Source organism: Entelurus aequoreus, linkage group LG03 (genome assembly GCF_033978785.1).
Source record: "Entelurus aequoreus isolate RoL-2023_Sb linkage group LG03, RoL_Eaeq_v1.1, whole genome shotgun sequence".
Lineage (NCBI taxonomy): Eukaryota > Metazoa > Chordata > Actinopteri > Syngnathiformes > Syngnathidae > Entelurus > Entelurus aequoreus.
Window position 1 is genome coordinate 84,910,788 of NC_084733.1, and position 15,817 is coordinate 84,926,604.

Sequence of the window (15,817 nt, forward strand, 5' to 3'; positions counted from 1 at the left end):
ACGCTTCACTGTCTGCAGCATCGTCCTGTGCCCTCTCTGGAATGTGGCCTGGCTCAGCTATGCATGGCACATGTCTTCTGTGTATTAGCTTTCATGCGAATGCAGCAGCCTTAAAAAACAAACCAAAAAAAACAGCCTTGAGGCATTGACAATAACAACCCCTTAACACCCCCTTTTTATTTTTTGCAAATTCCTTTCAATTGATTAGTTTTGTGTTTTGCTTCTTAAATGGTTGAAGTATCACTTTCGCTGCAGGGCTGCTCCTCACCTCTGGTGGCGAAGTTTGCTGACACGCAGCGGGACAAGGAGCAACGCCGCCTGCAGCAGCAACTTGTGCAGCAGATCCAGCAGCTCAACAGCGCCTCCACCTGGGGCAACCTTGCTGGCTTGGGCACCCTCACGCCTCAGTACCTAGCTGTAAGTGTCAAAACACGGGGCAGTAAATGGAGTTTCTGCAGACTTGGGGTGCACTCAGAATGAGCAGGTAGACTCGGGCACACTTAAAGTTCAGTTTGAGTAGAAAGTGTTTTTATCTGGATCAAAGTATGCATAATAAAGGTAACGACTTATTAAACCCCAGTGTTTCCCACACATTCATTTATTTGTGGCGGCCCGCCACGAAAGAGTTACGTCCGCCACAAATAAAATAAAATAAAAATATATTTTTTAGTCCTGTCCAGCTTCTCAGGCAAATCATATAGTTGATGTAGATGCCCATATAGGCTGTTCAGATTTACTTTACAAAAGAGAATTGTAGGATACTTCTCTTGTTGCCTTATTTGTATTTGATTACTACTGTTTTCTGTTTATTTGTTACTGACTTTGGCAGGACACCTCTGCCTCTGTTTCACTTTATGTTGCTGGTAAATAATATGGTTGTAGTAGTAGGCTAAAGTTAAATTATTTAGTATGCACTAATTAAAGGGGCAGAGCTTTAAGAGACATTTTAGCTTTTATATTTTATAAGATATATTTTTTGTAAGAACCACAATTAATAAATATATTTCAGTGAATAACTTATTGTTCAAATCTGTATATAAATATGTACATAAAGTGTTGTAATTATATTGTAAAATGGATGGATGGACGTTTAAAACAAAACTGTTGTTATTAATTAGTAAATATACATTTTTTGAGCTTTTTTAGACAAAATCATATCATTGTAGTAAATTATGCAAATTACTTGATGTCATGATGACCACGCCCATAGCCACGCCCCCACCGCCACAGGTATCTTGGCAGTTTATGGGAAACACTGAACCCCCAACCTAAAGCCCAAGCTATGATTGTTCACACACAAGAGCATCTGTCATAATAAACGCGACTGTCAGTCACAAAAGTTATTAATGATGTAAGCCATCTTGCACAATAGTTGCTTGTGCACGAGTACCCACACGAAGATGTGCTCACACTTAGCGGTGTATACAAATTTGATGTCTAAAGTTTTGTTTCGCTTAGCGTGAGCGCTTCGATCCCTGCGGGAACACAGTACAGTAGGTTACCTCCTCGTCAAGTTTTGGCATCCACAATTCACAATTTCCCGCCAATTGCATGTCTCTGCTTTAAATTGTAAACAAAAATGTTCGTGGTTACTTAAATATTTGGTAAGATGAGACGTTTTTGTTGACGCTGTCTGGTTTAGAAAAATAGTGCTGCAGATATGAACCCAGCAGAGGGTGCTGTTGTATATTAACAAGATTTTTAAATCAGGTCAAACTATTTATATGGCACTTTTTATGCACAGGCAAGTGGCATGCACAAAGTGCTGTATAAAAGAAAACACACAAAAAAAACAGAATAAGAGAAGGAAAAAAACACACACACACACACAGCACTATTGTCAATAACAAGGCAAAAACAAAACATGGCATGGCACTGAGGATTTGAGGTAAAACACGAATACCTCAAATTAAAGTCGTACGTGTGTGTGTGTATATATATATATATATATATATGTATATATATATATATATGTGTATGTATATGTATATATATATATATGTGTATGTATATGTATATATATATATATATGTGTATGTATATGTATATATATATATGTGTATGTATATGTATATATATATATGTGTATGTATATGTATATATATATATGTGTATGTATATGTATATATGTATATATATGTGTACATATGTGTATATATGTATATATATGTGTACATATGTATGTATATATGTATATATATATATATATGTATATATATATGTATATATATATATATATATATATACTGTATATATACAATATACAGTGGGGCAAAAAAGTATTTAGTCAGCCACCCATTGACAATCAATGGGTGGCTGACTAAATACTTTTTTGCCCCACTGTATATTGTGTATATATACAGTATATATATATATATATATATTCCAGGAAGCAGATTCTTTGAAAATGTGATTTTTTATTTTTGTAATTTTTTTTTTTGTAAGTGCAATACAGTATATTGCATTTACGGTGGGTGGCATATTTTTCCATTTGCATAATCCCTCGCGAATAGCAGGGATCCACCGCACATTTCCAGGACCCCCGCATGATTGGAAGAGGTGGGTTTTGGCTTAGCACAATGCCGAAACTGTCTTTTTAATCAGCCTGATCATCCAAGCAGTTATTGTGGACGTCATGTAGTTGATGCTATCATTCTGTCACCTTGCACTAAAGAAATAAACTGTGGCACTCGAAATAACCCGCAAAGATTGCACTCATGCGGCGGTTGTATTGTTACATGGTGGCAAACTTGTGTCCGAGTGAGCGCGGCATTCCGCGAGTGCACAGCATGCTGCAACTTGCCCATTGTTGATGCATCCGAAGTGCAGGAGTGTCTATCATGACCTCTACTTTATGGGACTCTTTTTTTTTCTTCCCATAATCAGTGAGCTCTTAACATGGCCGTAACATGAACAGTCAAGCTATTTCTGTGCTGCTTGTGCCTTAAGTTACAGACATGCATAAAATTCAACCTTCCCCACCCGCGCACACACACACACACACGCACGCACGCATAAATCAAAAGTAAAAGTAACAGTGTGTTTTTAATTACTTTCCCCTCCCAGCTGCTGCAGCAGGCCGCCTCGACAAGCAACCAGAGCACTTTCAATAGTATGCAGAGGCTAGGAGGTGAGTTCATTTACCTTTTTGGCTGAGGTGAATTTCTATTAGGATAAACCGGCCTTGTTCTACCTCCGCCCGCCTGGTTTCTTCATTTCGACACATTCAGATGAGGATGGAAATTCTTTCAAGGTTCCAGTGTTTTTGTTAAAATGTGTTTAATTAAATACTGCAACTTTTCTTATTTAAATAAATGTGATAAAATATTGTATTTTTTTGGAGCATTGATTGTGCAAACATTTATTCAGAATCAGCTTTATTGTCATTACGCAGGGTAACGAGATTGAGGCCATTCCATACAGTGCGATAAAACAAGTGTACACTCTATACAGAGGGTGAAATGAATATGTACATGAATATCTACATGAAACAGGGTGGTTGGTGGAATGGGTTATTGCACCGAAGAGAAGGCATATTGTGGTAGCCATTTTTGTGTTATTTACTGTATATTTCTCTAGTCCTGCATATACTAAGTTAAATTAATTATTTGTTGAAAGGGAGCCATTAAAGCTTACTACGCCGCACCACTTTAATGTTGGTCATTGTGGTGTTGCTTGGGCCTACTGTGCTACTTTATGATAATTTTGCTCTTTATGGTTGTGGTAGCCATTTTTGTTATTTATATTTCTCTAGTACTGCATATATTAAGTTAAATCAATGATTTATGTTTTTGAGTTGCCATGAAAATATGTTTTGATGTATTGCAAGTTAATCTATTGAATTAGGAACCGTTATTTATAGAGATGTCCGATAATATCGGCCGGCCGATAAATGCTTTAAAATGTAATATCGGAAATTATCGGTATCGGTTTCAAAAAGTAAAATTTATGACTTTTTAAAACGGCGCTGTGTACACGGACGTAGGGAGAAGTACAGAGCCCCAATAAACCTTAAAGGCACTGCCTTTGCGTGCCGGCCCAGTCACAAAATATCTACGGCTTTTCACACACACAAGTAAATGCAAGGCATACTTGGTCAACAGCCATACAGGTCACACTGAGGGTGACCGTATAAACAACTTTAACACTGTTTCAAATATGCGCCACACTGTGAACCCACACCAAACAAAAATAACAAACACATGTCGGGAGAACATCCGCACCGTAACACAACATAAACACAACAGAACAAATACCCAGAACCCCTTGCAGCACTAACTCTTCCGGGACGCTACAATATACACCCCCCGCCCACCTCAGCCTCCTCATGCTCTCTCAGGGAGAGCATGTCTCAAATTCCAAGCTGCTGTTTTGAGGCATGTTAAAAAAAATAATGCACTTTGTGACTTCAATAATAAATATGGCAGTGCCATGTTGGCATTTTTTTCCATAACTTGAGTTGATTTATTTTGGAAAACCTTGTTACATTTGTTTAATGCATCCAGCGGGGCATCACGACAAAATTAGGTAACCACGACTGTATATATCGGTATCGGTTGATATCGGAATCGGTAATTAAGAGTTGGACAATATCGGAATATCGGCAAAAAAGCCATTATCGGACATCTCAAGTTATTTACATTCTGTGTAATTTACAGCACCTGTGACGAGAGGTCATGCTAATATGGCTTTGAGTACGTCACTCTGACGATAGTACAGGTGAAATTGATTGGACAGATGTCGGGTTGAGAGACTGGCGGTGAAAACAGTTTTTCACCACTTCTAACGGAACACTCGAGCCTAGGTTTTTTTGTTTTTGTTTATAGCTTTATATGCAGTTAAACTAGTTTTCGTTCACCTTGGATGTACTGTTGGATGTACATGGAAAGAAGACCTTTTTGCAAATGAAGCTTAAGTACGTTTGAAAGTGCACCACCTGTCCTGGCTCAGCTCACGGCCTTTCAATTTCAATTCAATGTTTTTTATTTGGTCATCAGTTCACATAAACGGTACACTTCAAGTGCATAGCAGATAAATAAATAAAAGTATCGGTTTACATTTCCTGACCAAAAAGGTAGAGGCTGAAGCTAAAAGCTTATTATGCCTACCCTTTCCACATTCACTTTGTACATGTCAAATAGAGAAAAGAAAACAAACAAAAAAAAACGATCTTGAGATAAAGAAACCCAAGAAAGGATTATTATTTTAAAAAAACTATTATTTTGACAAACACGTGAACTGCACATCCTCCGTTCCATTTCGTAGTATTTCCACAGGATTACCCCCTTTCACAGATGCACAATGTTCTCTGGAGGTAGTTCTTGCCCTTGTTTGAAACATATCTACATTTCTGAGTTCATATCCAATGTCTTTGGTCACATACAGCTTCTGAAGACGTTGTGGAAGTAGATTGTTGTGAGCTTTGAACACAACAAGTAGAGTTTGAAGATCAACTATGTGTTGGTTTAAAACCTGGAAAATCGTGGAAATGCCGATACACACATACAGTTGTGGTCAATAGTTTATATATACTTGTAAAGGACATAATGTCATGGCTGTCTTGAGTTTCCAATACTTTCTACAACTCTTATTTTTTTGTGATAGAGTGATTGGAGCACATACTTGTGGGCAGAGGTGTGGACTCGAGTCACATGACTTGGACTCGAGTCAGACTCGAGTCATGAATTTGATGACTTTAGACTCGACTTGACAAAATGTAAAGAGACTTGCAACTCGACTTAGACTTTAACATCAATGACTTGTGACTTCACTTGGACTTCAGCCTTTTGACTTGACATGACTTGCTACTTTCCCCAAAACCTAAAGCTTAAAAAGTTATTTGGGAGCGCTCCGTTGCTTTCATTTTGTACGTGTCTGTCTGTCTATCAGCGTGTGTGCTGCGTGTCAGCGTGTGTGCTCTCAGTACAACAGCAAATCAAATTAGATCTACATTGTTTTCATCACACAGCATTCATCCAATCAAATTGCAGGACAACCAATGAACAAGAGTTGTCAAACAACGCGCCAGTGAGAAAGATTTATACCAAAGTTGGTTTCGTTCGGGTATAAAAACTACGACTTGGTCTACAAAAAACGAATTGCCGTATGCAAATCACGCAGTTCGAATATTACAGACGGAGACGCAACAACTTCCAACTTCGTTCGACATTTGAAGTTGCACAAAGAAGGGTAAGTTTTGAATGTAAGCTAACGTTTATTGGCTAAGTAACATGACTTTTATTTGCTGTGTAGTTAAATCAGTGAGGCTGTAAACTCACTGCTAACGTTATAACCATAGACATCTTTTAAGTAGACGCAGCATCGAGCGCTACTGCCTACTAGCGCAGACGAGACGCGGGGCCGCCATCTTGGAGTGGTGATCCGCTCCACTCAGTGCAATTCATTTGTCAGGAGCAATGAACTGTCAGCGCATTTAATTCATTTTACCTCACTGAATACCACTCATTTTCACGCGCTTTTTTGTCATACGTGTAGCTATGATAACGGACACATGTTTTATTATTCATAGTTTGCTTAACAGTAATATAATATTCTTATATGCTATAAGTGACCAGACGTCCGAGATCAAAACTGGGAATATAAACCCAGAGAAGGGGGAAAAAAACGGTCAGCTATTTTTAAGTTGAAGAAACAATATGATTACGTTATATATACATGCGTATATCCTACATAAACAATGTATGAATACATTAGTTATCTATATATCTTATAGACTGTATCTCTGTTGCTGCAGCAGCAGAGAGTTTATTCTGTCTTGACACTTTGTATTGATATTTTGTATTACATTCTTCCCTTAAATGATAATGTTTACAGTGATTGTTATATGTATTTTTTATGTATGTCGCTTTGGATAAAAGCGTCTGCCAAATACTTAAACATATATAAACACCTGAAAGTCTTTATATCTGTAGGGGCGTCATCCTCCCCCAGAAGATTTATTTGTGATTTTCACATACAAATATTGAAGATCTTTGCTCCTTCTCAACTCTGTGGTAATGTTATTTTCATAAAATACAACCAATAGTACATTAATGTTAAATCTTACTTGTGAAAAGTAATCCCCCGATTCCTATTTTCAACAGTCCGCTCATTTGAGCAGGAAAACGCTGAACACCAGCCCGGCATCTTTGTTTTCTACCTGTCAACTGTCAGTTTAGGCTGCTCGCCGGCTCCTCATCACCACTTCAAGATGCAATTTGCTCGCGTCACAGCAACCAATACTGCGTGTACTTACAAGATGTCTGTGGTTATAACATAATTTCAAACACAGGAATATGTTGCGTCCACTGCAGTTTGCCACCTTATTCATACTTTTTGTCAAGTGATTTTTTTAAGCAGGGTTGCATGAGGTACCTACATATAATGTTACGTTAGTCAATGTATCACACACAGTAACATAACGTTAGACGGCGGTCAGCAGCACAGCATATTTTAGCCACCTACAAAAAGACAAGCATAGTCAAATAAAGGTCAGTTAAAATGTATACTATATTAAGAATATGTGTACATATTGCATAGGGCCCTGACATCTAAAAAGTACAACTCTGTTCATTGTTATGTTCATGTATTTGTTATGTTTTTCATGTGTACGCACACATAAACACACATACAGTATGAGATGAGATCAATGAGATAAGGTAAGAACAGAATAGAAACTGCTGTGGAACTAGTTACAATGCAATATGCCATGGAAATACAGTGTTAACACTTTTGTACAAATAAGTACAGTTGCACTTGTTTTTGCAAATGTGTTTATTCTGTAAAGGAATGAGTTAAATGTTTAAAATTGTTTAAACGATTAAAATGACTGGTTAATAGTGCTATTATGAATTGCAATGTCAGTACTATTTTTTTTCCTGCTATTTCAAATGCACTTGTTTTAATAAATAAATACAGCGGTTTAAAAGCATACACAATCTGTGTAAAAATATTAGTCTGTGGTTAAAAGGACTTGAAAGGACTCGAAACTCAAAATGCAGGACTTGTGACTTGACTTGAGACTTTCCAGTCTTGACTTTGGACTTGACTCGGGACTTGCCTGTCTTGACTCGGGACTTGACTCGAGACTTGAGGGCAAAGACTTGAGACTTACTTGTGACTTGCAAAGAAATGACTTGGTCCCACCTCTGCTTGTGGGTCACAAAAACATTCATGAAGTTTGGTTCTTATGAATTTATTATGGGTCTACTGAAAATGTCTGGGTCAAAAGTATACATACAGCAATGCTATGCAATGCTAAAATTTGCTTACATGTCCCTTGGCAAGTTTCACTGCAATAAGGCGCTTTTGGTAGCCATCCACAAGCTTCTGCTCAAATTTTTGACCACTCCTCTTGACAAAATTGGTACAGTTCAGCTAAATGTGTTGGTTTTCTGACATGGACTTGTTTCTTCAGCATTGTCCACACGTTTAAGTCAGGACTTTGGGAAGGGCCATTCTAAAACTTTAATTCTAGCCTAATTTAGCCAGTCTTTTACCACTTTTGACGCGTGTTTGGGGTCATTGTCCTGTTGGAACACCCAACTGTGCCCAAGACCCAACCTCCGGGCTGATAATTTTAAGTTGTCCTTTGGAGGTAATCCTCTTTTTTCATTGTCCCGTTTACTCTCTGTAAAGCACCAGTTCCATTGGCAGCAAAAGAGGCCCAGAGCATAATACTACCACCACCATGCTTGACGGTAGGTCTGGTGTTCCTGGGATTAAAAGCCTCACCTTTTCTCCTCCAAACATAATGCTGGGTATTGTGGCCAAACAGCTCAATTTTTGTTCATCTGACCACAGAAATTTCCTCCAGAAGGTCTTATCTTTGTCCATGTGATGTCAGATGAAACAAAAATGTTGCTGTTTGGCCACAATGTGTGTGGACAAGCTGAAGAAACAAGTCCATGTCAGAAAACCAACACATTTAGTTGAACTTCACCAATTTTGTCAAGAGGTGTGGTCAAAAACTCAAGGTTGTGGATGGCTACCAAAAGCGCCTTATTCCAGTGAAACTTGCCAAGGGACATGTAACCAAATATTAACATTGCTGTATGTATACTTTTGACCCAGCAGATTTAGTCACATTTTTAGTAGACCCATTATAAATTATTCATTGTGACTGTCAACATGTGAAACATATGCTGTGATGGAGTGATCAGTAATAGTCATGGAGAAAGGGGTAGGATTAGATCAGCTTTCTTTCTTCCTACTCCTTTTTAGACCTGTTGACTTGTGTGTAATTGCGATGGTCAATATGTCTTCAGCATGTCCTAACAAAGACACTTTAGGAGATGAAACAATGTGTAGATTGCACTCAATATGAGTTGTGTCCCTTCTAGGGGTGAATCAGCTTCAGCTTCAGAACCTGGCCACATTGGCCGCTGCGGCCGCCGCAGCCCAGAATACTGGCAGCCCGACCTCTGCCAGCGGGTTGACAGCCAGCAGCAGCGCCCTGGGAGCTTTGGCCTGTCAAGGTATTTTTAAGAATTGGCGGTCGTTGACCAACACCACAAACATCTGCCACAAGACATTAAACCGTAAGCCTGCAACCTCCGGCTCTTTAGCGCCGCCCAAATGGCTCCTTGGAGCTTTTTAACAAAATGTATGAAAATAGAAAAAGATAAGGGAACAAATATATTTTTGTTTTAATAGGGTTTCTGTAGGAGGATATAACACAAGCCTCCCTAATTGTTAGAAATCCCACTGTTTACATTAAACGTGATTCTCTAATGAGACTATTTGGCGAGCGCCGTTTTGGCCTACTAATTTTGGCGGTCCTTGAACTCACCACAGTTTGTTTACATGTATAACGTTCTTCAACGATGCCAGAGAGACATATTTTATGCCACTCCTTCCTTGTCTCGTTTTGTGCACCAAACGTTTTATGCTGTGCGTGAATGCACAAAAGTGCACTTTATTGATGTTATTGACTTGTTTGGAGTGCTTATCAAGCATATTTGGTCAGTGCATGACTGCAAGCTAATGGACTCGAACATGCTATTTAGGCTAGCTTTATGTACATATTGCATCATTATGCCTCACTTGTAGGTACATTTGAGCTCATTTAATTTCCTATGTCCTCTGTGTATTTATTTTATATCTGCATTCCTCCTGACACATTATCTGCATGTAATATTTCCTACATTCCGTGCCGTTACAGACCACCGCAAACGTAACCCGGCTTGCGTAGATTGTTATAAATCCGATCGAAGAACACAGCCCGCCATTTCCTTTAACTTTGGACAAACACATCGAAGCCAGTAATTTAGAGTTTTCTCACCCCCTGAGAAGCCTGTGTTTTACTAATGTTTTCCAATGTTGTAAAAATGTTTAGAATAAATACTACATTTTAATATTTGTGTCAGCCTGCGACACACAGCCATTTTGATAGTAGGCTAATATAGACACTTGCATCATGTGTTGACTTCATTATATCATTTATAGAAGGCTTTTAATTGTTTGTGGCTCCAGACTGATTATTTTTTTGTATTTTTGGTCCAATATGGCTCTTTCAACATTTTGGGTTGCTGACTTCTTCACTAAACATTCACTGATGTTGTACTTGCACCTCATTGGTCTTTACAAACCATAAAAATTGGTAAGTCTTCATGGCGAGGTAGCTATCCATGTTGAGTGCCCGAGGAGGCATCACCCCCCTTCTCACTCCATATGTCCTGTTTTGTCCCTCACCAGCCGGTTCGACAGCAGGCTCCAGCGCCGGTGCCATGAACACGCTGGCATCTCTGGGCACTCTGCAGGGTCTCACCGGGGCCTCTGTCGGCCTCAACAGCCTTAACGCTCTCACCAGCGGCGTCGGTGGTAAGAGCGGCCCTCGCCGTATCGTCGGTTTGTGCCTCCGAGGATCTGAAAGGAAGACGTATTTTGACTTTTGCAGGAATGGGGGCCATGAACGGAGGCCTGGGCGCCTCGATGGCTAACGGCTCAGCAGCCAGTTCCATGGACGCGCTGACCCAGGCCTACTCAGGGATGCAGCAGTACACGGCCTCGGCCCTGCCCTCCCTCTATGGACAGTCACTTCTGCAGCAGAGCATCGCTGGAAGCCAGAAGGAAGGTGAGCATACAGACACAGCAACTTGGCAAAGAATGTGTGTCGACTGTATCCTAACTTGAGATTCTGGAATCTCTTTTCCCAAATCAAGTGGGGCCAGAGGGTGCCAACCTTTTCATCTACCACCTGCCGCAGGAGTTTGGGGACCAGGACCTTCTGCAGATGTTCATGCCCTTTGGGAACGTGGTGTCTGCCAAAGTGTTCATCGACAAACAGACCAATCTGAGCAAGTGCTTTGGTGAGTAACTTGACCGCCCCCTAGTGGACACTTGTTGTCTTTGACAGAGTAATAAGAATCCTCTTTTGACTTAACTTGTGATTTTGTTTTGAAGAAAAAAGAGGCAGCAACAAAAAGCTATTATACTAGTTTGTTAAATGAAGAGGAATTTATGAATTTATCTTTAGTTTATATATTTTTGGCCCTCTGCAATTACTGAATATTTGTTGTGGAGGAGGTGTGTCCAAACTTTTGGCCCGTACTGTATATTTTACACAACATAGTAAATAATTGTGATTTAAATACTGATAAAATATAATGATGAGTATAATTTTGGCCATAATTGTGCATCCCTATTTAAGTTATCTTGCTATTCACGTGTGTTTGCAGCTACTTTGTCAAGATCGTCTGTGTTTTGACTCTTTTTCAGTGGATCATAAATCAAAGCTATGAACTCCAAAGTAGAGATGTCTGATAATATCGGCCGATAAATGCTTGAAAATGTAATATCGGAAATTCTCAGTATCGGTTTCAACCTCCTGATTTTCCCGGGAGACTCCCGAATTTCAGTGCCCCTCCCGAAAATCTCCCCAGGCAACCATTCTCTCGATTTCCACCTGGACAGCATTATTGGGGGCGTTAGGCACTGCCTTTAGCGTCCTCTACAACCTGTCGTCACGTCCGCTTTTCCTCCATACAAACAGCGTGCCGGCCCGGTCACATAATATATGCGGCTATTGCACACACATAAGTGAATGCAACGCATACTTGGTCAACAGCCATACAGGTCACACTGAGGGTAGCCGTATAAACAACTTTAACACTGTTAAAAATATGCGCCACACTGTGAACCCACACCAAACAAGAATGACAAACACATTTCAGGAGAACATCCGCAGTTAAACACAACAGAACAAATACCCAGAACCCCTTGCAGCACTAACTCTTCAGGGACGCTACAATATACACCCCCCTGCTACCACCAAACCCCGCAACCCACCCAACCCCGCCCACCTCCCGAATTTGGAGGTCTCAAGGTTGGCAAGTATGCTCTAGTATACATGGTACTCTGGACTGAAGCTGTGTGCCTTCATTGTTTTTGTAGCTGTTTTGAGGCATGTTTAAAAAATAATAATGCACTTTGGGTGAAAGTCAAAGTATAGTATTTCCCATAGTTGTAGTGGGTATCAGGATTATCTCAGGGAGAGCATGTCCCAAATTCCAAGCTGCTGTTTTGAGGCATGTTAGAAAAAATAGTGCACTTTGTGACTTCAACAATAAATATGGCAGTGCCATGTTGGCACTTTTTTGCCATAACTGGAGTTGAAGTTGTTCTCTTATTTTGGAAAACCTTGTTTTTGATTGATTTATTGAAACTTGTATTAGTAGATTGCACAGTACATATTCCGTACAATTGACCACTATATGGTAACACCCAAATACATTTTTCAACTTGTTTAAGTCGGGGCCCACGTTAATCCATTCATGGTAAAGTTACATTGTTTAATGCATCCAGCGGGGGCATCACAACAAAATCAGGCATAATAATGTGTTAATTCCACGACTGTATATATGTGACCTGTGCTGGCAAAATGAGTCACAATGAGGAAATTTTAAAAACTGAGTTATTATGTACACATTCTCCATCTAAAGACCTTCAAAATGATATATGGTTTGTTGGAATCGGACAGAAAATGACCGAGTTACATCCGATTGAAGTCGACCAAGTTTGAGGGTCTGTTTTGAGAAAAACCAGCTTAAAGTTTACTGTTCCAGAACAGAATGTTCCAAAACAAAACTCCATAGCAACCATACTTTAAAAGTCCTTGTAGCAACACCAAAATTGGTACAATTAAAGTCAAATCCCGTGTCTAAAGGAAAAATATATATTCAACTCTATTGAAAACGGTTATGTACAAAATTGTCAACACTGTTATGTCAGTTTTTTTGTTCACTGGTCAGTTTGTCAGCTGGTCAGCTGTCCGTAATATTCCTGACCAGAAGCACTAAGAAGATTCGCCGACTGCAGTGAATTTAGCGCACTTGCAACCGCCTGTGTACCCTCTCCACCTTCTAAATCCATTACGGAATGTAAAACAGTCTAACTTATCCACAAAAATAATTAAATGTTCGAAAATCACCTTTTTTCACCAAATATTCCGCTCGAATTACTGTGTTGTTTTTCATCAGGGCGCTGCCATGATACCACAATGCACCGCGGGGGGTGATTCAACCAATGAGGGTACGCCTCACAGCGACCGGTTAGCAACAAGCCGGATTCGGTTTAAGAACTCGAATTATATTGGTTCAGAATGGCGTCATCGGGAATTCCATGCTCATTTTTAGAAAGTACGTAAACTTGGCGTCACAATGATACCAAATATGGTTAGGGGGGGATTCTCCCTGAGTGAGCGTTGAAAACACTTGATTTTCTCAACGAATTTTAACACAAAAGTTCTAATTTCTGAAGACATACCTCGTACAAAACCTTCAAATAAAGGTGATTTAAGATGTTTTCTTGCTATTTCGATGATTGGGATCGCTAGATTGTGGCTTTATGGACTCATTTTTGTGAAAATCTCAATTTCAACCAAGATACATTTTTTTCACTTATTTGCCTCTAGGTCAAAATTAGCCTGTGCGTATTCCGACTCATTTTGCCAGCACGGGTCACATATCTGTATCGGTTGATATCGGAATTGGTAATTAAGAGTTTGACAATATCGGATATCTGCAAAAAAGCCATTAGCGGACGTCTCTACTCTAAAGTATGTCTGAGTATTGTCCCTTGTGAAGATAACAGTCATAAAAACGGTTGCGGACATGTGAGACGTTTGCGAGAAAACGTGAATAGAAAAGGCTCTTTGGAAGTGGGGACTTTTCGTCTGACTTTGTCCCTCCGTGTCCTCAGGGTTCGTCAGCTACGACAATCCCGTGTCTGCGCAGGCTGCCATCCAGGCCATGAACGGCTTCCAGATCGGAATGAAGCGGCTGAAGGTTCAGCTGAAGCGTTCCAAGAACGACAGCAAGCCCTACTGATCCGAGTCCCGATCCCCTTCCCCCCTACCCCTCCTTCCCACTTCCTCCCCAGCTCTAATGCTAGCAATGCTAGGGTAAGTTCGGCCAGAGACTCACTCGGGGGAGAGGGTGGAGGGGGGGCAGAAAAGGAGCCTTTTCCTTAAAAAAAAAAAAAAGATGTTTGCAATGATCTTTTCACATCTACTGTATTTCATTCCTGCTGTTTTATCATGTCATAGTTGAATATTTTAATGTATATTTATTTATGACTATCACTGGAGTCACGGGAGGTAGCGCTCTTTTTAATTGTTTTTACCCATGCCTTTCTCATTGCTTAAATTTTAGACGGGTTGACTAAGGATCACTTGGGTTTAAAGGGCCAAAGCCACGGCAATTGTGCGCTTTTTTTTATTTTATTTTTTTGCATACGGCCTCGTCTCATCGCTCCTTCTTATCGTCTATCTGAGCCATGTGATGCTAGGCTCTCTCTCTCTCTGTATTAACACCCTCCTGCAGTCATTCCATCCATCAGGGCTCCAGATGGATCTTTTAGGTGCCAAGTACATGCATGTCGGGAGTCCATTTTGTCAAGTTTGTGTATTGTTTTTGTGTGTCGGCAGAGGAGAACAGGGAGGAGGTCAATGTCTTTATCGTACTGTGTCAGGGGTGTCCAAAGTCCGGCCCAGGGCCAGTTTAATTGGCCTGAGGCACAACTTGGAGGATGAGGGTCACACTGAAAAGAAAACGTAATCAAAAGGTGATGTGATAAAATAGTAAGTAAATAAAGTAATGAGCGTATTGGCTTGTTAAGTCAATTTATTTAAAAATTAAACGTTTGGGAGAAAGTTATAACTTTAAGAAAGTAACACATCAAATATTAAAAGCATAAAAAAAGACACATTCAGTTAAATATTACTGAGATAAGAATTGTGTGTTAAAAGTTCAAGAAAAATAAATGGTATTGACTTCACGATATCCGATGTTAGTCAATAATTACTCCAACGTAATGTTTTGCCCACGGCTTTATTCGAAAACCGTTCCAACACTTCCTGTTCCGCCCTTTTCAACAATACCCCCTTCACAGTAAGAGTTTGTGCTTACTAAGTGAACAATAATAAAATGTACACAAATGAGTATCTTAACATGCGACCCTTCGCAACTCGCATTTCAATTAAGAGTCCAACTCTTCAGGTGTTTCAGAACCGATTGTTGGTTCAACACGATATGTTATTACATTTGGATTGTGTACCGGGGTGGAGAATTGTCTTTTGGCTGACCAACGGCACTAAAATACAAACATTGTCAGATATATAAAAATTTTTTAAAAAACAACGTATTTTTCTGACTATAAGTCGCTCCGGAGTATAAGTCGCACCGGCCGAAAATGCATAATAAAGAAGGAAAAAAACGTATAAGTCGCATTTTTGGGGAAATTTATTTGATAAAAGCCAACACCAAGAATAGACATTTGAAAGGCAATTTAAAATAAATAAAGAATAGTGAACAGGCTG

At 39.7% G+C, this 15,817-nt stretch overlaps 1 protein-coding gene across 4 annotated transcripts in view; it reads left to right on the plus strand.

Annotated features, from left to right (window-relative positions):
• LOC133647009 (CUGBP Elav-like family member 2) overlaps nucleotides 1–15,817 on the plus strand; it is a 72,729-nt gene that overhangs the window by 50,703 nt on the left and 6,209 nt on the right. The window contains exons 7-13 of one of the 4 annotated variants that reach the window (XR_009825411.1): nucleotides 256–417; nucleotides 3,067–3,130; nucleotides 9,342–9,476; nucleotides 10,696–10,821; nucleotides 10,898–11,074; nucleotides 11,163–11,309; nucleotides 14,200–14,401. Coding sequence is in view for 3 of the 4 variants with exons in the window: in XM_062043041.1 (XP_061899025.1) it covers nucleotides 256–417; nucleotides 3,067–3,130; nucleotides 9,342–9,476; nucleotides 10,696–10,821; nucleotides 10,898–11,074; nucleotides 11,163–11,309; nucleotides 14,200–14,327 (939 nt within the window). In the remaining variant the exon portion in view is untranslated. Of the gene's footprint in view, nucleotides 1–255; nucleotides 418–3,066; nucleotides 3,131–9,341; nucleotides 9,477–10,695; nucleotides 10,822–10,897; nucleotides 11,075–11,162; nucleotides 11,310–14,199; nucleotides 15,620–15,817 lie in introns of those variants that run through there. The other 3 variants (XM_062043041.1, XM_062043042.1, XM_062043043.1) reach the window with 3 other exon arrangements.